The sequence below is a fragment of the Aythya fuligula genome, chromosome 17, assembly GCF_009819795.1.
Source record: "Aythya fuligula isolate bAytFul2 chromosome 17, bAytFul2.pri, whole genome shotgun sequence".
NCBI classification, from domain to species: Eukaryota; Metazoa; Chordata; class Aves; order Anseriformes; family Anatidae; genus Aythya; species Aythya fuligula.
In genome coordinates this window covers 8,194,971-8,216,319 of record NC_045575.1, presented here as the reverse complement: position 1 = coordinate 8,216,319, position 21,349 = coordinate 8,194,971, and the positions used below count along the sequence as shown (strand labels likewise).

The following is a 21,349-nucleotide window of genomic DNA, read 5'->3' as shown; positions in this document are numbered from 1 at the left end:
GTCCTCAGCACCCCGTGGAGGTGAGGTGAGGTTCCGTGCACTTGAGAACCTCATGCAGGACACGGTAAGGGTCTGGAGGTGCTGTAGGACAGACCTTGAACCCGCACTGGGGCTGGCTTCATGTGAGCGATACGCTCAGCCAGGGGAAGGCAGGCCTAAGCCTGACAGGCCGTGACACAGCTGCCACTGCTTCTCAGACTTGGACCTGCCAGGTGGAAGTGTGGAGGCTGGGAAGTTAAACATCAGTCATCCTCTGACACGCTGCTCAAAGTAAACGTTTTATAGTTACATAAATATGCTTCTACAACAATTAATCAAAGTGCCCTGCCCGTACACATAACTTATCCATACACATGAGAAAAAAGTCTAACTATTGAAACAAACTTTCTCTGAGTTGATCTGTTTTGTAAGTCGTACGTCTGTTGTGAGGGAAGTCACAATATTCACCTTGCAGGAAATCATTATGACTATGGGTGATCTGAATCAAAACAATCTAAAAACAGTAAAAGAAAGACATGGAATTGCCTCGTCAGAGAAATATCAAAATTGTTCATCTTGTTAGGAAATCCATCGTATCTGCTGTTCTGAAGGAATCTATACAAATACATCAGGAATACTTTTTAAAGCTGTATACCCAACAGGATTCTGAAGAGGCTACAGAGTGCTCACCTTCTGAAATATTTTCCCCTCATCACAGAAGTGGTTGTGGTCTTCTCCAGCACTTAAATGAATATCTTTGGTAGATACTGCAGGGACTCTCGCACAAGAGCCGTTCTGTTGTGGCATGTTGTAGCTGTACACAGGTGCAGAGAGAAGCTCTTCCAAACGTTCCCTACTGTGGCACGTGCCAGCAGAGGCAGTATCTCATTTTTCCTTCTGTATAATTTTACAGTTTGACAAACTTAAGCTCAAAGCTCACTTAAAGATGGCCCTTGCTCCTCTTCCCAAACAAGCTGGTCTCAGGTCTGTTACAGGATTTTATTTGGAGTACATGACCTTGCGTAGAAAGTCTCACAGCCCTGGGAAAAAGAAATGTAGCTATGGTGGCAAGGTTGTGAGGGGATTATCCATAAGTGCAGCCAACGGCCGCTGCACAGAACCAAGGAAGACAACACTGTTTTGTCAGTAGGGAGCGGGGCTGGGGGAGGCAGACAGGTATGTCATACTGTTCGGCCTCCCCACCCGGCTTCACCAGAAAATCTTCCAGTGTCTGGCTCCAGAAAATTCAGGCTTTAAAAAAATTGCAGCATAAATTTGTATCCCTTCTAACAGCCACTTGAGCTGCTTCAGGCAGGAGTTTTCCATCACTCTGGTAAAAAATGGCAAGAAGAGAAACCAGTCTCCACGGCTGGTTCCATTTGCATCATGTGCTGTGCCCAAGGATTCCCAGCAGTGCTGCAGATGATTTCCTGAAGGTGGCCGGATGTTGATGTGAAGACAACGAATAACACCCACAGCTCTGGCAGATCCGTCACATTTGCCAAGCACGAGATGCTGTTCACGCTGCAGAAGTTTTTCCTTACCTGTCCAGCCTACCTTGAGGCAACTGTCTTTCACATGAACCTGCTGTAACTGCTTGGCACAGGATTTCAGAGCAGCACTCTTTTAAGGGCAGAGCTCAAAGCTAGGCCCATGGTTTGTGGCAGGAACCTGTTGTACAAGACAGCTGAGCTGAAATACACTCTTTAACCAATGTTTAATTTCCAACTCTGGTGCAAAATGCGAGATTCTTCACTGTGTTGTGGTACCATCGATTTCTGAAACCCATGGTTAGCTATGGAACCAGACACCAAGAGGTTTAACATGGGAATGGGGATGCAGTTTGTAACTGTTTCAATGGCCTTGCTGGCCATGAATAAAGAGAATAATGGAAGAGATTTATGCAATCAACAGCCAGAACATTATCACCAGAGCCACAAACAGGAAGAGGCGGGATAGGAACTGCTCATCCACATATTGAGGAGTCCCTGGAACAGCTGGAAAACAGGAAGTAAAAAACAGTTCAGCACCTTCCTCTTCTTCAGGATATTGTGTATTCTGCATATACTACATCCATAAATGGACAAATAGGCAAGGAATCCCTCTGCTGAAAAACTGTTGCTGTCAGTATTTCCTACTCTTAGATTGGCCAGCCGTGATGGAAAACCAAAAGGAAGACAAGCATGAGCTCCCTGGATCAGGACCTGCGGTAAGCCTGCTCGTGACTAATAGGAGTGGGCCGCTCCAAGTGCTAGAGTATGCACAGGGCTGTGCTGAGAACTTCTGGGGACAGCGCTGAGCTAACTTCACTGCTGCCAGGTGTCTCCATTCTAAGGACTCTTACCACCTCTGCCCGAGCGCTCCTTCCTCTCGAGGTGAAATCTCTCTGAATAAGCAAACAGTAAAACAAGGCTGCGTGTATACGCTTGACTAAGAGAACTAAGGAGAAGCACACAAGGTTAAAGCTCAAGACGTGCCTTTCTGGAACTGCTGAACTGAGACCACAGATGAAAAGCAGATAAAGGGGTTTGTGAAACAATGGCTGTTACAGCAGCATACATTTTCATGTTTCTTTGCTCTGTCACATCTCCACACGAATTTTCAGTGGAGAGTGAAGTGCAGTTAATAGGCAAGTTCATCTGACTGACAGACAACACAGGTGTGACATGAAGAACGTGCTGCCAGTTCTTACTATTCCTGGGCCGTATGGCACATGGAAAATCTGCCAGGCAGAACCTTTCACAGAGGAAGTCCAGAAAACCCTGGGCAGTAGGTTTTCTCTTTCAAAACAGGTAGACTCAGTTTGTCTACAGCACAGATGGGGAGGGGAGTTTTCTAGGGATTACTTAATTTTTAGAGAGGCAACACTAGTTGAAGTAATTGGCTGTTTTTCCTTAATTAAAAACAGTGAAGTAATTTCACCATAAATTTATTTCTTGTGGAATACAGCTGACTGTCTCTGAAGTAAGTTTCTGAAAAAAGGATCAATCTTCACTTTCATTCTGTTGTGGCTAAAAGCACCAGTTTAATTTTTTTCATTTTCACCTTTTATATATTTCAAAACACTCCTCCATACACCCCTGTGGACTCTTTTTTACTAGAAACTCAAGTCCAACTTGCCTCATTTTTCAGAATTAAAGGGGAAAGTCACCAGTGTCACTGTCCCTCCCTCATTCTAGCCTCTCAACAGGGCATCCAGCAAATCATACAGAAGTGACAAACTTGCTTGTTATATAAGCCCTCATACAAAACACGTAAGAAATAAACTGCCTTTCTCCACTGGGCATTTTCCCCTCATCCTCTGTTTCTATATACAGTACTGATTTACTTTACCATTAATGTTTGTCATTTAACAGGCTATTTGTCCAAGTTACGAAGGAGTTTGTAAAAGATCTGTTTGTGATAGGACCCTCTGAGAAGACAGGATGCACGGTACCTGGAGGAGGTCGCCCGTCATTTATGTTGAACGCTGTGGCAAATATACCAAAGGGAAACGCCCCAATTCCGAATGACATTTGGAAGCCACCATCCCCAAACCCAAAGCCCTGGAATCCCTGCAGAGAACAAAACAATGGAAGAGGAGAAAAAGGTACAAATAATTTAAAGCCTATTTCAAAATATTTTACAGAAGTGCAGATGTTCCCTCTCACTGGCTTTCTTAAGGCTGAAGGGGTATCATGCAGCCTGGCAACTTTCAGTCTTCCACTATTGTTAAATACTTCCCAAGTTCTCATGGATAAAGTGTTTTACACAGTAGCAAACTTGCCAGAGGCACCTAAGAGTTTGAGAAAATGAAAAGTAGGAATCACACTTCTTGCTTGCAGGCTGCAAAGTAGCAGAAGTGTTTCTACAATTTCTCAATTTAGAACAGTATAATGTGTATATATATGCATCAATGTATCAAAAAATCAACATTACCAATTCTTTTTGAAACATTTAAAAACTCTATCAATAATTCTGTATTAATAGGTATTAATCATATAGCTATAAGAAAGATACTGTGAAAAATAAACTGCATTGATTTTTCTGATACATGTGCATCATCTAAACATTATGTAAAAAAAAAAAATGCAAGTGGGATGCAAAGATCATCATAAATAAGAACAGTATCAAAAAACAAAACAAAACACACCGCCACACCAAGGTTCTAATTGAGATGCCATATAAAGTCATCTGGGACAGGAATGCAAGATGTGGATAAAAGAGGGGAAAAAAAATAAATAAAAAGGAAGATTTACAGTGCAACAACATTGATCCCAGAAGCTCCAGACTAAAATTCCATGTCAAATCAAAAGGTAAGTGTTCTGAATTAAGATGAATCCTGCTGTATAAAAGCAGTGTATTATTTGGGAACCAACTGTATACAAATCCAAGTAGTTATGTCATGTTTGAAAACTGGACAACTCACAGTTTTATCTTTTATAATCTGGAAACCCATCCTCTGGTTTCAGAATTAAAACAGTGATTTCAACTCTGGAGATGATAGGCCAGAGTGGTTTTTCAAACAGTGGAGAACCATTAGGATTTCACTCATATAATAAAAGCTAGACATTTCTGGGCTGATAAGTATTTGATGAGATTGATGATAAGATTTGATGAGTTAAGTCTTGACCACAACTCTTGTCAAGTGTTCTGTCACTATCTAAAAGGGACAGCAAAGTACCTTGCATGGCAAGTCCTACCTTTGTAGGAAATAAGAAAGCAGCATGGCTACTGCTGTCTTCATACCAGACTCTACTGACTTCCTGCAGCACCAGCAAAAAAGTCGAACCAAGCACAGCAAATGATTTAATAAGAAAGCAACTCCCTGGCGAGAGAGAACAACTAAGATGTTCCTTAATCACACCCAGCAGAGTTGTTTGCTTGAATCGTGAGGTACATGCTCTCTGAGGACCCTAGGCTGAGTTACACGGAAATAGGCAATTGTTTCATCAGGTCACTGTCATCATGCTAGAAAACACTGTGGTCTGTCCTACTGCCTCACTCCTATGTCTTCACCATATGCCAGCTGCTGTTTAAGTTCACTCTGCAATCTCCTCAACAAACCACAGATCCCACTTCAAGTGCAATTGAACTTAGTCCATTCTTTAGGATGCTAGAGTACTATGCAAATGGAATTTTCCGCCACATAGCAGCTGTCAGTTACTCACTAACAACCTCTGGTGATCTCTGCAGGACCCTCATACAGGACCTTATGCACACACTGTGTCCTCCAAGATGAAAAATACCACCTCAGTAAAAACAACCCAATTGCTCAAAGTCTTTTTTTTTTTCCCCACTTACCCCTCTGTTCTCTGGTTCAGGTCTCTGTCCTTGGGGTCGTGGCGGAGTTTTCTCTCTGCAGGAAGTTGTGGAATTAGCTCAAGTGCAAGGATGCATGACAACAGTATCTGCAATATATCTGACTAATAAGATCTAATAAGTATCTGCAAAAATCTGACTAATAAGAACAAACATGGAGCACGCTCTCACAGGGCCGTACTGCAGCAAAGCTGGAGGTAGTGTGTGACGAACTACACTAGATCAACTAGCTACATGAACCTTCAGGATCACATCCTTAACCTAAGATATTGCACTTTTGAGTAATAAAATATTCCATTGCAAAGGCTGGAAACTGAGGACCAATGAAGGCCATGAACATTTGATATAAGCTTCTCCAGTCAGATAACATAATTCCATGCAACCTACCATTTATAACTGATAATTAACACTCAATTCAAATTAAAACAAATTGCCAGTTGAACAAGAAGACCTTGGTCTGTAGACCCAAGCCCTGAAAGGGCCGGAAATATTTGGCAGAGTTGAATGTTCTGTCCATCTTTTGGCAATGTATCTCACATTGTGAATCAAACACTTCAGTAGTTTTACCTTAAACCCTGGTAGTTTTCACACAAATAGTTGTATTTGGGTTCATTACCTGGGGTCCTGTTGTCCAGTGCTGCCTCTTCCGTACAGAGGAATAACTTTATCTCGACTGATTCCTGCTTTGCACACAGGGCATACTTGTCTGTTCGGCCTGGTTTCTAGCCACTTAAAAAAAAAAAGAACAGAAGGAAATTATGAGAAAACTAGTAAAAGACCACGGAAACAACAACATGCAAACCTAACTTGCATCCAGGCAGAGAGATTTAGCAACTTCTCAGAAAGCCACAGTGGAAAACATTATACTAAATGCCAAGTACTCTTGAAGTGTTGGCATTTTGCCTGTCTGCCATGATCTATTTGCTGATGCATACAGATTCAGAATGGCACTGGAGAAAATGTTATGAAATAAACAGTACCAAAGTCCCTCACAGGCCAAGGGCTAGCACAGGTACCTTCCTGTCATCTTCCTTTCTTATAATGGTACCACAATGTGCAACACTACATATGCAACAAGTGCACTCAGCATTTAAGCCTGTAAACTACACTTCTGTAAACAGCCTACAGTAATTCTCCTAACAAAACCACAAATGTCCAGTGGTTAATAACATGAAAAGTCGGAGGTAAGCAGAATAGAATCTAAGTTTTCTTTTTTCTAAAAGACTCGATTGCAAGTTGTTGCGCATGAAGTTGCATTAGCACGCTGCAGTTGCCCTGGAGAGAAAGAAGCGCATTTGAAGAGGGGGATACTCCAGAGAACCGAGGGCTTTATTGAGTCATTGGAGCTGATGAAAGACGGAGTAAAAGGAAACCTGTCTTACCTGGTGTAAACAAGGCCAACTGTGAGCATTCCCAGGACAATTTGTTCACAGAGAAGAAAAAAGGGAAAAACAGAATTAGTTACTGACAACTCGATCTGACAAACATATGAAGTGTACCATGGATAGCACAGCTTACAGACAACAGAACCCTGGAATCCAGCTGGGCCAGTTCCATAACCTCCCATTAAAACAATTTTTGAAAGCACAGCCCAAGCCTGATCTCCACTGGTCCTTTCAGGTTATGCAATCTAACTATGTTGCGAACACGATTCTCTCCATATTGCCTTTGATTCCTGCATCTTCATCTATACCAAAGCCCCATACAGAGGGGGACTCTTTAGAGAGATACAATTCATCTTCTGGTGTTTACTGTGGATTTTCCCTACTGATCCCATGGAAGATACCCCTGAGCTAATATGCAAATTAGAAAAATACCAGTAATGAGACTCCAGGACCTTACCAGAAGTCATGCAAGAGACATTTAGCTAAAACACTGGGCACATTCATAGAATTATGGGATAATTCAGGCTGGAAGGGACAGATCTCAGGCAGCCTCTAGTGCAGTCTGCTGCTTAGGACAGGGTCAGCTGTGAGATCAGACCAGGTTTCTCAAGACAGAGAAATCTCCATTACACAGTACTACTCCTAAGGTTAAATTAATGTGGCAACTCAACGTTGAAGGCAAACAAGAAAACTACAAGATAAAAATGCTGAATAGCCATCTGCTCTCAAAACAGTCTTTCCAACATTATTTGAACAAGATAAGTGTTATTTTTTACAGTTCCAGTTTTCCAAATCCTTTCGCGATATTAAGATAAAATTATTGCAATAACTTCTATGTCATCATCATGTGATTTTCTATCTCCTTTAAATTAAAAACCTGTACCTTTAGATGTTACATATATTAGCAGATAGAAGTGCTCTTTTAGGCCTCCTTATTAATAAGCACAATTTAGCTTCCACTGTAAACCAAACAAAAAACCCAACACATTTGGACATGTCAATCCTACATAAGGGTTGACCAAGCTACTTAAATAAATGTGACATGCTTAACATGCTTGTGCAATACATAACCAAAACAAATCAAAGAACTGAAAATTTAGTAATTACAACTGCATACCATGGGTAAAGAGAATTAGATCACATGTAAAAGCATGTTTTTTAAGAATAAAAAAATAACTGCTTTCAGATGTAGTTTTAGGTATGCACAGGTTAGAAAGAATTTAGATAGGAACAAGATAACTATGCTAGACCAGGCAGCACTGATTAAACAACACACACAACTAATCAACATCGAACTGTTTAAGGAGGTTTCCTCATTTGTTTGCTTTTACAAAATAATCCAGAAGGTTTAAGATGCAAGAAACTTGCTCTTAGGAACATGAACGTTTAATAGATAAAAGCAGTTTAGATGCAAACGCAAACTGCTTCTAACCCAAAGACATGGTCCTTATTCAGCTTAAGACAAACAGATTTTTATTTGACATTTAGAATTATATATTAAAAAAAAAAAAGTAAAAAAAAAAAAAAGAAAAATATGCTTTTACATGATCATAGAGGTGCACGGTGATCTGGTTTATCTGTGGGGACTTGGAGTACTTACCAGAAGAGATGTCCACACAAGCTGATAACTGCATCCTTGGCAGTGTCTAAACAGATGTTACATTCAAAAGTGTTGTCCTGATTCGTATTTTCCCCAGCACCATTACTGCTACTGCTGCCACTGGTCCCTCCAGTACTGGAGCTCTTTGTTGATGTGGAAGTTGTGGGTCCTTTACTTGCCATTCTGAGGAGCTGCACAGATACAAGATCAAGAAAATTTTCCTGTTGGAATCCTAAAAATGAGAAAGGGAAAAAAAAAAAAACAAAAAAAAAACACAACACATTATTGGCATTACAGCATTGTATTCTTGACCTTTTACAAACTGGCAGTGATTTACCTAAGAAGCACCTGAATCCTCCTGTTGATGGTTTTAGTTTAACATATCCAAGAGATAACTTGGTCCTTTAGTACAACCTGGCTTTTAACACCACTTGCTGTGAGAAAGATGAGCCCACCTAGTCATACTTTCAAACTATCAAACATTTCTAAGTGCTAAGCTTAAATGTGCTGCTGACATGCTTTCAACTCTCATGATCTTCTTTGATAAATACGACGATAACTTATTTCAGCAGCAACAACCTCTCCAGTCTAATTCCTCGATATACAAATTCCATAGTACTTGAAACTCTGAGATTCAGCAGAAGACATTTACATTTCCAGAAACACTTTTACTATTTCAAGACTTAAATATAGGAACTAGAGACAGTTTCAGCAGTTACAAAAATTATTTAACCAAAACAAAAATGTTTAAAAAAATCCACTGTGCTTTTTATAAATCTGTTATCATGCTGCTGTTGCAGGGATATGAATATCTAGAAAAGGTTGAGAGAAAGAACCAGGTGACTATCTGAACCTTTTGCAAGTGCAGTTAAACATGTGAAAAGTGCACCCTAAATTTTTCAGAAGCTAATTTCCTTACAAACTTACCCCACAAGCTTTAAAAGCTTCCTCAGTGTTCTGTCTTTGTAGCAGTGCTGAAGCACAAGTGTGTGGGAGCAAAATAAAACCTCAGCATCTCTAGCTGTTATTCTCAAAAGCTTTTTCATAAAATATAATCCAACTGCACGGTCAAGAAAACATCAAGTAAAGCATCGTACTCGAGCGTCACAGAAGTACTGCAGCAATGATACTAAGTTACAGCAAGAGAGATGAAATTTATTTCTGTAGAGCTTTTCACTCAGTTACATCATTTCACACAGTGTCCCAGAAGGGCAGCTCAGTATTCACAGATGCTGTACTTCAACATACACTGCTTTCAACACTGCTGACTCTTAGCATTTCACACTGTGACCTCATTTACACTCAGCAGCAAGGTAGTTTATTGTACAAAATTAAAATTCATGTTAGTTCAAGGCAGATGGAAACACTGCCAGCCCACAAACTACGCGCTAAACAAGCTGAGTTTTCACACATCCTTACTACCAGAATCTTTAGTAGCATCAACCTATCTTCTTCAGTGATGTTTGAAAGCTTATCAGCTCAGACCAATACAAGTGTGCTGGAAATTAATATCAACATTAAGAAAACCTCCCTAAAACTAAGGAGACTAAGTCTCCTTAGTTTTAGGGAGTTAAGGAAACTACAACACATTGTAAAAAATGCTGGCATCATTTTATGGAACGGGTACAAGAGATGCTTGGCTCTCGTATCTAACCATATAACATAAGGTAAATATGTGCAGGAGGCAAATAAATTAATTTACATGTCCCTAAATCCAATGCGGGAAGCAAAGTTCTTTTCTCCAAATCAAATTTCATATATTTAACCCCAGAAATATGAAGAATCATTAAAAAAAAAAAAACACTTTATCTTCACAAACACCTGCTTAGAAAACTAAACCAAACAAAAAAAAAATAGCCTTCAGTAACTATGAAAAATGAAAAGAAATCAGCAACTTATGAAGACATGATAGAGAAATCCACAGAAGTATAATTAATGCAATGGAATAAAGGTGGCTGAGACAGAAGAAAGATTAAAATGATATAACGTGACAGGCACTGAATCTACTCTCCTGGAAGGTCATTTTTACTTTGTACTGGAATCCTCTCTTAATTCTTTCTCCATAGGCTGAATGTGCCTAATGACCTATTAGGATTTAAACAATTTAAAATATCAAAAATGTATCAAAATGTAACAATAAAAATGAACTATCTTATTCTGGAAAGCCTTCACGATCCTTTATTCTTCTCTGTGGAATATGTCTTAACATAACTAGGTCCACAGCAAGCGCTGTCCGTGGCTGTTGATCTGCAAAGCATGCTGGACACTTACAGAGATGCAAGCATGAAACAGCATCCTATGACTAAAATGTACATTTGATAATTGTGTATCGTGTCACTTGCGAGTGTGGTCTGTGAATCCTAAAGCAGAAGCTCAACTGCAAATTCAACTTGTTCCAGATGTAGGACAAGCTCAAAATTGTTGAAATAGCACTTGAGCCACTTAAACTGCAAGACAAAATTGGGGGTGGGGAGGGGTGGAGGCAAATAAACAGAGCAGGCCAAGCAGACCCCATTTGCTGTTCAACAGAGAGCTCAGGAGGAAGACTGAGTGCACTGGGCTATCTTAAAATTTTTGGAGCTAAGTTAACAGAATTTAGAGAGGACTGACTGGACAGATGCCAGTGCAGTTTGCTAAACCTTTGCCCTTGATCAGGTGTCCAAATTAACACTACAGGCATGATGAGCTGCAAACAAAACAAAAGGAAAGATACAAAAATCAGCTGTTATTTAACTACAAGCACTCAAAACTTTTCTCTTTTTCTTTATTTCTTTGCTCTCTAGATATTTATAGGAAAATCTTTGATCTTTGAAATTTATCTTTGAAATAAACAACTAGTACAAATGCCTTTTAATTAGCATTTTAATCATCACCTCTGTGATATCCCAACAGGCTGCTCTGAAAGTGACTGAATCGCTGACATTGACTACATCAGGAGACCAAGAGTGGCAGTAGATGAGTGGTTAAGAAACAAAAAAACATCCTCAATAGGCTTCCTAAACTGGCAAAGTCTGGTGGAAGTCGAAGAAGATGTGTAAGGAAAGTTACATGTTTAGGGATCCAGCATGAATCCCACAGAGCTGTGTAAAGAGTAAGTGTGGCTGAACAGAGCTGGTGAAAGCAGACCTCCAAGAAACAGATGGCACACTGGGACCTGAATGTTTCCTGACAGCTGGGAGCTGCTCCCTGAAAGAATTAAACATGGGAAACAGGTAAGGTCTGTGTGCTAATATAAATCTCACTAACAGGCAATAAGAAAGAAATTTTACTCAAATACTTTAAAAACTAATCTGTAAATCTAGTGGGAGAAACTGCACACCAGGGAAATGTAAGCACAATAGATAGAGTAAAAGATCATATTTCTGGACTCAGCAAAGTAAAAGTGACTGTATTTGCCAAAATACACTGACATGACTCTAAAAATACAAGAAAAACTGTTCAAGACAGACTGGGAGAGTTTTCAGCATAAGTTAAAGCATACGAAAATTCCATTGGAAACAGAGCAGGTGAACAATAATTCAGCCTGAGAAAGACACAGAGAGAGAACGTAAATTAGAAGCTGATATCATCAGTGTGAAACAGTTGTAGAATATGTTCACAGCACTACAATATTAGAATGTTTGAAGTATTTACTTTTTAATCTTCTTTCATGAGCCATAAGAATAATATCCAGTGAAGAGATAGGACTCTGGCTAGATTATTTATAAAACCTATAAGAAAGAATTTCTTTTTGCAATGTCTAACACATAACAATGAAATAAGAGGCGCCTAGTTAGATTTCAAATTCCACTAGAAAGACACTTTTCCATATTTCTTTGCCAATGGCTCTTATTTTGTCTGGAATTACAGAAACAGTCCCAAATGTAGTTCCTTTCTGAAAGTTCTGATTTAGTTTCTGAACTTCTTGCTGTTCAAATGGAAAGGAAAATGTCAGCTTATTTTTCTTATTACCACAATGATAATGGTATTTTTAGATACATTATAGATTGCATAAAAGGAATATTAACATTAGAAATCCTAGCTAAATCTAGAAAGTATTGCTCAGTATTGTTTGTATAAATACCTCCTGCTCACAAGCGTAACAAGAATCTGATTCTTAACCTATTACAGTTGTCTGGACTTCAAGTAGAAGTAACAGATAATCTGAGCTGGTAATCGTTGGCAGTGTCTCGAAGAAAGTACATTTACTTCTTGACAGTAACTTTAAGATAGATGTTACCAAGTACATGGCTGTCCCACAGTTAATCATTAAATACCCATTTATCTCTGACTACCTTTTTACTCTGTCCACCAAACACGTTACATTTTAACTCCTCAGAAACATTTTCTGCAACTTCATCTTTTCACTTCCTGGAAGCTGGCCAGCATCACGTAGCTGCTTTTTAGTACTGCCACAAAGTGCTCCCAACATACAACTTTGTGTGATCGCTTGATCTTTCAAGAGCACCTGTTTGCCTTACAAACCAATGTGCCCTTGCTTGGCCTCATTTCATTAATTGGGATTCTGCAGCGCAGGTCTGGGTTAGTCGCTGCTTCCAGGGTAAGAGCCCAGCTGAAAGGCGCTTTTGGCAGCTCCGAGGATTCAATGTACCTCACAAATGCCAGCCACTGTCACACGCTGTCAAAAAAAGGAAGTGACTACAATAATCCTCTTTCTTTAACCATTCCCTAGAAGCGTAATATAGACTGCAAGAAAACATTGTACAAATCCTTAAACAAAGATTTTATCCTCTTACCTCACAAAGTCTACAGGAGGAAAAAAAAAAAAAAAAAAAAAGAGCGAGAAAAAGCAAACTGATATAACCAGTTGGGTAATACTGCCCCAGCATTTTCCTGGTTTGGAGTGTTATGTAAAACATTAAGTGCTCCGTGGGCTAACCACGTTAACATCACGATGTAAAAAAAAAAAGAAAAAAGAAAACAGAAACCCACTCAAACTGGGTTCGAGGGGCGCCAGGCAGCTCCCAGCCCAGCACCCGAAGCGGCTCGGGTCCCTGCGGCCGCCCCGCACCCTGCCCAGCGCCAGGCGCCCCTCGCAGCAGCAGCAGCAGGAGGAGAAGGAGGAGCAGGAGGGTTTCGGCTCGGCCGGGGAGGCTCGGGAAGCCGCCCAGCACGGGAATTTCGCCAGAAAACGCCGCCGGGTGGCCCCGGGCCCAGCACACCGCCACGGCGGCAGCAAGGGCCGGAGGTCAGGCAGCGGGGGCGGCACACGGCAGGCCGCCGGGACCACCGCCGGGGCTGTCCCGCAGCGCCCCGGCACCGGCACCGGGGCTGCCCCTATCCCCCGCAGCCCCCCGGAGCCCCCGCCCCGCTCGTTGAAGGCGGGCGGAGCGGCCCCGGCCTCCCGGGGCTGCCCGTGCCCGGCCCCTCCGGGCCGCTCCCGGCTCCCCACCCCGCACCTCCCCGCGCCCCCTCCGCCCCCGGCCCACGCTCACCGGGGTCCCGCCGCTCCCCCGAGCCGCGGAGCCGCTCCCCTGCCAGCGGCCGCCGTCACCTGACCGCCCGGAAGCCCGGCCCCGGCGGAAGGGACCGGCCCGGCCTCCCCTTCCCTCCCCGCCGGGCCCCGGGGCCGCGTTCCGCCCGCACGGGGCTCCCCCGGGGCAGGGGGCGGTTGGTGCCTCCTGCCCGGCCTCCCCCAGGACCCCCGTGCCGGTCTCACATCAGCCGGGCCGCGTTCTGCCCGCGTTCAGCCCCCACGGCTCCCTGTCGGCTTTCTTCTCTGACGTTTTGTTCTGCTTTGATTGCAGCTCGGCAGCCTGCGGGGGCAGCGCCGGGTGTCCACTTCTGAAAAGAGCGAGAAGTGCAGGTCGTCAGCCGCAGCCAGCGTTTGGACCGGTGGGGAGAGAAAGGAAGGAGGCGGATTTGAGGGGAATCGTTGTTCAGATGTGTGCAGTGCTAGGATCTGAGCAGAGGAGCACATCCGGGATGGGAACAAAGAGCTTTATAAAGGTATTTACACTGCTCTGAGGTGCTTTGGAAGAGGGAGAGGAGGGGGCCTAGTGTCTGAAAGAGTTGTCAGAGCCAAGGTGACACCACCAGAGGGCTTTGGTCCTGCTGTGAGCGTACCCACCAGTCCCGAGGACGCTGAGGTGGAAAACAGCTTGGAAGTGCTGCTTGTTCTACCTGATAGAAACTGGGTGAATCCTGAGCTAAGGTCTCCTGCTAGAAGTGAGCCTTACAAGGGAACAGGTAAGGTAACAAGTGGAGATTAGTGCCAAGGGAGCCTTTCAGAAAGAGACCAAGGATATTGCCTGAGGCTTGTCCACTGACAGAGATGGCCTGTGACTATACAGGTCTCGTGTGGGTTTGAACGTGCCAGCTGGGAAGTGTTCAGCAATATAAAAACAGATGTCCTGAGCCTTCGTACAGTTTACAGTAGCACGTAGGCTTGGCAAAACCCATGACAACACAGTCATCCAGCAGCCCTGCTGGAACTGTTGTGCATGGTGATGGATTGCACTGGGAAATTTGTAGCTGGGGTGCAAATGGAGATAGTATCTGAAAATTACTGTGGTTATGTCCTAGGACATGCATTGTGAAGCTCCACTACCCACACTAGCAGTGTATTTACTGTGTGAAAATTTCTCTATTGAGACAAGCTTACTCATTTTCACCAAGACAGTAAAGCAGCATGGCTTGGCACAACTTCAGCACGTAAGCAAAACTTCGGCATCTCAGTGTAATATCAGATTACTGAGAAGTTAATGAGGCCCCAAAGGTATAAATGGTGTCCTCCAGATGCTGGTTAAAACAAGGACGAGCTTCTGAAATTTGGACCAGCTTAGACTAGTCACCATGTACGTCTATAGTCACAGGAATTTCAGTAGTAATAGAGGATTTTTTTTCCTGTGCTATTTTAATCATGGAAGTAAGAGCAATGCTATGAATAGCCTGTATTGTTTGGATATCTTATGATAACAAAAGCAATTTGTAAAGAAATACAGTTACTGCTGTAGACGACATAGCCAGGGAATACTTACAATGCCCAGTGTTCATTTTAATACTTTCCTTTATGTCTCAGAAAAAATGGAATATAATTATGCATTTCTATAATGCCATGTTTACAGTACCCTTGTTCCACTCCTAGTGAGTATTTTCTTTTTAAAATGGAAAATATCCAGAGATAGACAGTGAATAAGACTGGGTGAGTGGAAAGGATGTTCTACAAGAAGAGACTGTAAATGTTAAGCTTGTTTACAGAGAAGGCTGTTCCTGTCCGATTAATCTTATTTAAAACAGTAGGTAAACCCAGATTTACTCCCACTGGTGAAGGAATTAAATTGAATGGCAATAATAAACGATGCAAGGGAATACTTTCCTTGATGAAACTAAGAAGTCAGCTAAATATCACTTGCACGATAGGGATATAAATACCATTAATGTTTATGTATATTCTAAAGGTGTTATGTGTATTGTTTTTCAATGTATCTGGTAGTCAGTAATTGGTTAGAGGTAGGAAAAAAACTGTAGCCTGGTTGCCAGTTTATTCTCATGGCATGCAGGAGAATAAATTAATTTGATGTATTCACTTTTTCATGATCTAAGTCACAAGACTCAAACGATGGTTATGGCACTATGTATCTGTGCTATGCACAAACATTCTCATAGTTGTGGAAGTCATACATATATCAAGAATCAAAGACACAGAACTTCCCATCAGCATTTTTCTCATCAACTCTTTGTTTTACTTGTAGTTTGAACTTAATGGTATCTTAATTCAGTATTAAACCACATTTGGGAATATTCTTCCTTCCTTAACATTTCCATGCAAGGGTTTCTGTTTGGGAGTTTTTTGCCTTGTCCAGCCAGAGGAGCAGTTTGCAAGACCTCCTGCTCATTTCACTTTTCTGTCTCACCAGAAAGGTGGGAAACCACACAGCTTTCTGTTATGTGACATGCTTCCATCTGTTTTTTTTTTTTTTTTTTTTTTTTTTTCCCCTGTACTTTTGTCTCTGGGAACTGACACATTTCAAAAACCAGGCCCGTAAGCACACTGAGCTCTGCCTGATCTGCCTGAGTAAAACATACTTTGAAGCATCTGGTGCTTTGACATCTGTGAAGCAAAATAATCAAGCTGAAATAGTGTTACAGTCTGTGAGAGGAATCCCAGTGTCTGTAACAGCTAGAAAGAAATCGCCACAAGGAGTACTGCTGGGCTGGGATGAGATCCACCAAGCCAAGCTGGGAAAGCACTGAACAGAACAGCTGCCGGGCAGCCTTCGGGTTTTGTCAGTGAAGGATTTGATGCCTTCGTGCAGGTCAGCTGGAACGTGTCGTTCCGTGTTTGTGGATGAAGTGGCTGTGAAAGGCGCAGGCAGAGGAGATGCACGTCTCCTCTCCCACATCTCAGATGTTTTTCACTTATCTTTTACTAAAGAGATGAGATGTTTTTGCCTTATCTTAATGAAATTTATTTTAATGAACCTTGCACGCCTAGTACCTTCTCTGACCTGCTTCTCAAAGCTACATTCCTACAGCAGACAGGTGCCATCCTACCAGGCACTTAATGGTAGAAGGTTTTTGTGCTTGCCAGCACATAAGGACGCCAGTCCATCTCAACCTTCCCTTTGGGTGCCCTGGTTCAGTCGCTCTGAAGCCGTGAAGTTACAGCCTCAGAGCTTTGTTTCCCGGGGGAGCGGGGGAAGGGCTTTGGAAAGGCGTGGTGCCTGCCGCCGCCATCTTGTCGGGCAGCACCCTGCAGGCCTACAGCCCCCAGCATGCCCCGCGGCCGGCAGGTGCGGCGCGGCAGGCGTACAGCCCCCAGGACTACAGCCCCCAGCGTGCCCCGCGGCCAGAGCCGCCTCAACATGGCGGCGCCCAGGGGTGGCTCGGGCCCGGACTCGGACTCGGACTCGGAGAGCGGCGGCGAGGCGGCGGCGCGGTTCCGGGAGGCGGCCTGGGACTGCGCCAAGCAGGCGGCCGTGGGAGCGGAGCCGCGGGGCGGTGAGGGCTGGCAGAGGCCGGGCTACGCTCACCCGGCGCGGCGGCGGCGCCCAGGGTGGCGGCGAGCTTAAGGGTCTGCCCCAGCCCGGGCGGTGGGACGCTTCCCTCTGCCCTCCCGAGGGGTTTCTCCAGCCCCTGTGTCTGGAGGAGGGTTAAGGAGGTCCTGGCCGCGGGTTTCTTTCTCACATAGCTTTACTTCTTTCTTTGCCAGGTGGCTTTAAAAAAGATCGGTTACAGTCTGCGCAGCAGAGCCTAAGGTATTTGTGCTTCTTGTTTCAGAGCTGTGTTTCTGTGGAGAAAAGCCTAAGCTATGTTGTGTTTGTGCTACTTACAGTTAATACCTTGTGGCGCTTCCATTCGCGGAGCCATTTGGAAATAAATGACTGCTGATGGTTAAAGCATTAGTTCAAGTTGTCAGAAATGTCCTATTAAGGAATTAATATTTACTTGTAAGAATTTAATAAAGTTTAAAATAGAGAGTTATATGTAGAAAGACATTTAAAATATTGCAATTGCAAAGCCAATCATGTGTAAGCTGGGAAAGCAGCACCTAAGTTAGGAGCCTTGCAATGGAGGTGATGTTGGGCTATCTACGTTTGCAGCATTTCTGTAGGCTCAGTTTTGAAAGTTGTCAGCCAGGCAACTTCATAAAATCCTTTCTCATGGGACAAGATTTACATGAATTGTATCAATGTACACAGGAAGCACATAGCAGAGAAGGGATGTCCTGACATCACTTGTTTGCTTTGGTAGGCTATTTATAGGCTGTTTTGTAGGCCATTTCAACTACAAAATCATTGGATTACTAACTGTCAGAGCTAAATAACATGAAGTTCACTCTTGGGAGCTGAACTGTCACTGTTGAGCTATTTTCCACCTTTCTTAGTAGTCTTGTCTAGCAACAAAGTATAAATTAGTTCCTACAGAGTAGGAAACTTTACAGTCCCTTATCTCCTGTTTGGGTGAGAGCACCGGATGTTATTGCCCTTGGAAGAGATAACCTGTTTCTATTTTAAACAGGCGTGAGGTGAATGGTCATGATGAGGATGGAAATGAGCTACAGACCACACCGGAGTTCAGAGCACATGTTGCAAAGAAACTGGGGGCAATGCTAGACAGGTATTGGCATGTGATAGTAAAAAAGCTTGTTCTATGGGTAAAGTACAAAGATGCTTTTGTTTGCTAAAAGTAAAAAATTCCAGATCAGAGTGTAACCTGGATATGCAGGGGTAGCTGTTTCTCTTCTCATTTCTTTCAATCCTGTATTTAATGCAAACTTCCAGTATTCTAATCTGGCCCATCTCTTGTGTTCCCCTGTTAAAGACTTACCTCTGCAGCACCACCAGTCTCCATTTGCTTCTGCAGTAAATGTATGGTGGGAGGAAAAAGCACAGTTTGTCTGCCTTAGCGCTTTGGTCATTTAAAGGTCAGCACAAGAATCTTCCCTTTGTTTTTGTGCCTTAAAGCCATACTCTGTTCAGGGTTGTGCTGGCAGCGTGCGTCTGACTGGGCTGCTGCTGTCTCTATTATGTGTGTAACTATTGCCCTGAGAACTAGAATTCCTGGAGTTTAATGTAGCCTTTCAGAAATGTTAAGTCATTCTTGTGGCATGTGTTGCTAAGGAGAGAAGGCATAGTCTGCTTTGAAAGCAGAGAATTGAAATACTGAGAAAAAAGTAAGGAAAAAAATATCTTCCTCTGAGCTTGTTTCCTAGAAACACCCACCCAACTTTAGCTCATTTTTTGTACAAAACTGAGATCTAAGTGTCTAAGATCTGACTGGGGTTTTCTGTTTAGTTTCATCACTGTCTTGAAGGATTCATCAGGACCTTCACAGACTCATGTGCAACAGCCTGATGGTGGAGATGATGGTGAGTTCTAGTCACAGACCTCATGGGTGTTTTGTGATCTGATTAGTTAAATGGTGACGGGTGGGATGGATCCTGTCCAGTGCCAGCTGCCTAAAGAGCACTTGCAACAGCAGATTTTGTTAGCACCATGGCAGGCTGTTACTTTGATGTTCTGATTGTTGTGCCCTAAGTCCTCACAGACTGTTAGTCCGAAATAATTTCTGTTAAGCCCTGTAGCTATCCATTAACAGCAGTGAGGTTTCCTAGTGAGATTACTGCTGGTTGCTCTCACTTTTTTTTTTTTTTTTTTTTTAATCTTGGCTAAAATTCCTTTCTAAATGCGTATTTTAGGTTTTCGCCTCTTCTCCTCCTCTGTCCCGGGAGACTGTGAGAAATCCGAGTGTAGCCGAGCCTCAAGGAGGAGACAGCCATCTAGCTCCAGGTGAGGTGCTGTCAGCTGCTTCACTCCTAAACGCTGTTCTAATCCACATTTCAGAAGCATCTTGGACTCCCCCATGGGAACAAGAAGCTGAAGAGCCTGAGCAATGTTTTCTATGACTCTGAGTATAGCGGACTTCTTTTGTTACTTTTTTAATACTGGGGAACTACAAACTTTTGTGGGAGATACAAACTATTTAAACGCTAACTGTGGGTACGGGAGCCCTGGAGCCCCTGGATGTCTACCAGGTGCTCTGGTCTTAGATTACTATGCTCTCTCTGCATTGAATTGAAGCAAGCATATAACATAATTTCCTTTCCTTTTATTGCCTTTCTAGTGACCTGGACAGTGATCAAGAGTGGCAAAGGTACCAGGAGGCTGCTGTGTCAGCTGCAGACATTTTGAAGCAAAGCGCTTTTCCTGCGCTGTCCCAGGATTCCAGCCAGAATCCAAGTCAGGGTTATGTAGAGCACAGCCAGAAGAAAAAGAAGAAAAAGAAAATTAAGGGGGAGAACAAGACTGAAAAGAAATTAATAGACTCAGTGGAGTGTGACCAGGTCAGCAAAGATTTGCCACAGTTGTCTGCAAATGGGCTGCATAAGAGACAACACAGCAATCATACAGAGAATGCAGCGTTGCCAGGATCTGTGAAGAAGAAGAAAAAGAAGAAGAAAAAAAGTGAATGAAGGTTTTGCTCTGCAAATGACAGGTGATTGTGATGAAGAATGCAGAAAATAAAAACTAAGAGTTGCTAATTGGCGGAGCTTTGTTCAAAAAGCTCAGTGCCTTGAGAATCTAAGTGACTTCCTATGTTGTTGGCATCCCTCATGGAAGGGAATATTGTCCTAGTGCAGTGTTTATCTGTGCTGCTGCTTATGCAGACCCAACACAAAGGGATTAAGTACTGCACATGGACTAGTGTGGCAGAGGGATGTAACCATAGCTGTGTTCTTCCTGATCTGTTCTTTCATGTCCTGAAGCCAAGTCACATGTCATGGAGACAGTGTATGATGAATTGAATTTGGTTTACATGGCAACAGGTGATCAGCTCCTCTTTGCTTGCTCCTAGATGCCTACTAAGAATAGCTCTGGCCTGTGGCAGACTCATGTATCAAAAGCACCCTGGCAGATGTCAGCCCCCCCCCTTTTTTTTCCCCTTGTGATTGTCATAATGATCTGCTGTTGAAACCTGCCATGTTACTAATCCCTCTGTAGTCTGCACCTCTTCAGGGTGATTTCAGCTGTAAACAAAGGGTGTGCAGTGAGTTTATTTTGGGATTGTTACAAATAGGTAGTTCTGTTCAAATGGTGTCCTTTGAAATGTGTTTTCTACGGCATTTTTTATTAAATTCTACTACACCGTTAGTCTTATTTAATTTGGCAGCTTTTTTGTTTTGTTGCATTCAGATGTCTCCTTCAGCAAGGCAAAATACAGCTGAAGATGGCTTTTCAGTTGGTTGGTGGTCAATGCTATGAAATTGCTACAGGAAGAACTTAAATCTTAGTCACTGTGTTTTGGACTTCATTTTGGTTGACTATGACTTTTGTTTCTGAACTACAGTGGGCTTTAGTAGTTTTCAGTATGGTTCTTAATCTGTTGGTATTTCAGCTCCAGTATTTCAGGAAGCAGCCTGTTATTTGGATAAATATTCCGTTTCTGGTTTTAAGACTGTTGGGTTTCAGTAACTAACTCATTGGCCTTATTCAGGGGACCTAAAAGCCAGACCAGAGAAGTCAAAATAGTGAACTCTTGTTCTCTGAGCATGGGAAAACCAAAGATGCTTGCTTTGCTACTGTAAAATCCTTGCTGTATTTCACTCTAGAACACGCAGTTGGCATCCAAAAAAATGGAG

General features: G+C 42.8%; 2 protein-coding genes across 4 annotated transcripts; one reads left to right on the top strand and one right to left on the bottom strand.

Annotated features, from left to right (window-relative positions):
• Positions 1–265: 265 nt before the first annotated feature.
• On the bottom strand, positions 266–14,001 carry RNF185 (ring finger protein 185). Of its 3 annotated transcripts, none has more exons than XM_032198921.1 (7): positions 13,925–14,001; positions 8,266–8,456; positions 6,663–6,681; positions 5,897–6,009; positions 5,263–5,317; positions 3,416–3,533; positions 266–1,976 (listed from the first exon to the last, which is right to left on the bottom strand). In XM_032198921.1, the coding sequence occupies exons 2-7, from the start codon at positions 8,445–8,447 to the stop codon at positions 1,879–1,881; spliced, it is 585 nt and encodes a 194-aa protein (XP_032054812.1). In that variant the 5' UTR covers positions 8,448–8,456; positions 13,925–14,001; the 3' UTR covers positions 266–1,878. The 3 variants fall into 3 exon arrangements, with proteins under 3 accessions (XP_032054812.1, XP_032054810.1, XP_032054811.1); XM_032198919.1 differs by lacking the exon at positions 13,925–14,001 and adding an exon at positions 13,701–13,769 and having other exon boundaries at positions 8,266–8,497; XM_032198920.1 differs by lacking the exon at positions 13,925–14,001 and adding an exon at positions 13,701–13,769.
• Positions 14,002–17,072: 3,071 nt separating this feature from the next.
• On the top strand, positions 17,073–21,000 carry C17H12orf43 (chromosome 17 C12orf43 homolog). The gene is made up of 6 exons (XM_032199094.1): positions 17,073–17,208; positions 17,420–17,465; positions 18,229–18,327; positions 19,005–19,078; positions 19,409–19,499; positions 19,834–21,000. Exons 1-6 carry the CDS (start codon positions 17,073–17,075, stop codon positions 20,180–20,182), a joined length of 795 nt encoding a protein of 264 aa, XP_032054985.1. The 3' UTR covers positions 20,183–21,000.
• The last annotated feature ends 349 nt before the right edge of the window (positions 21,001–21,349 follow it).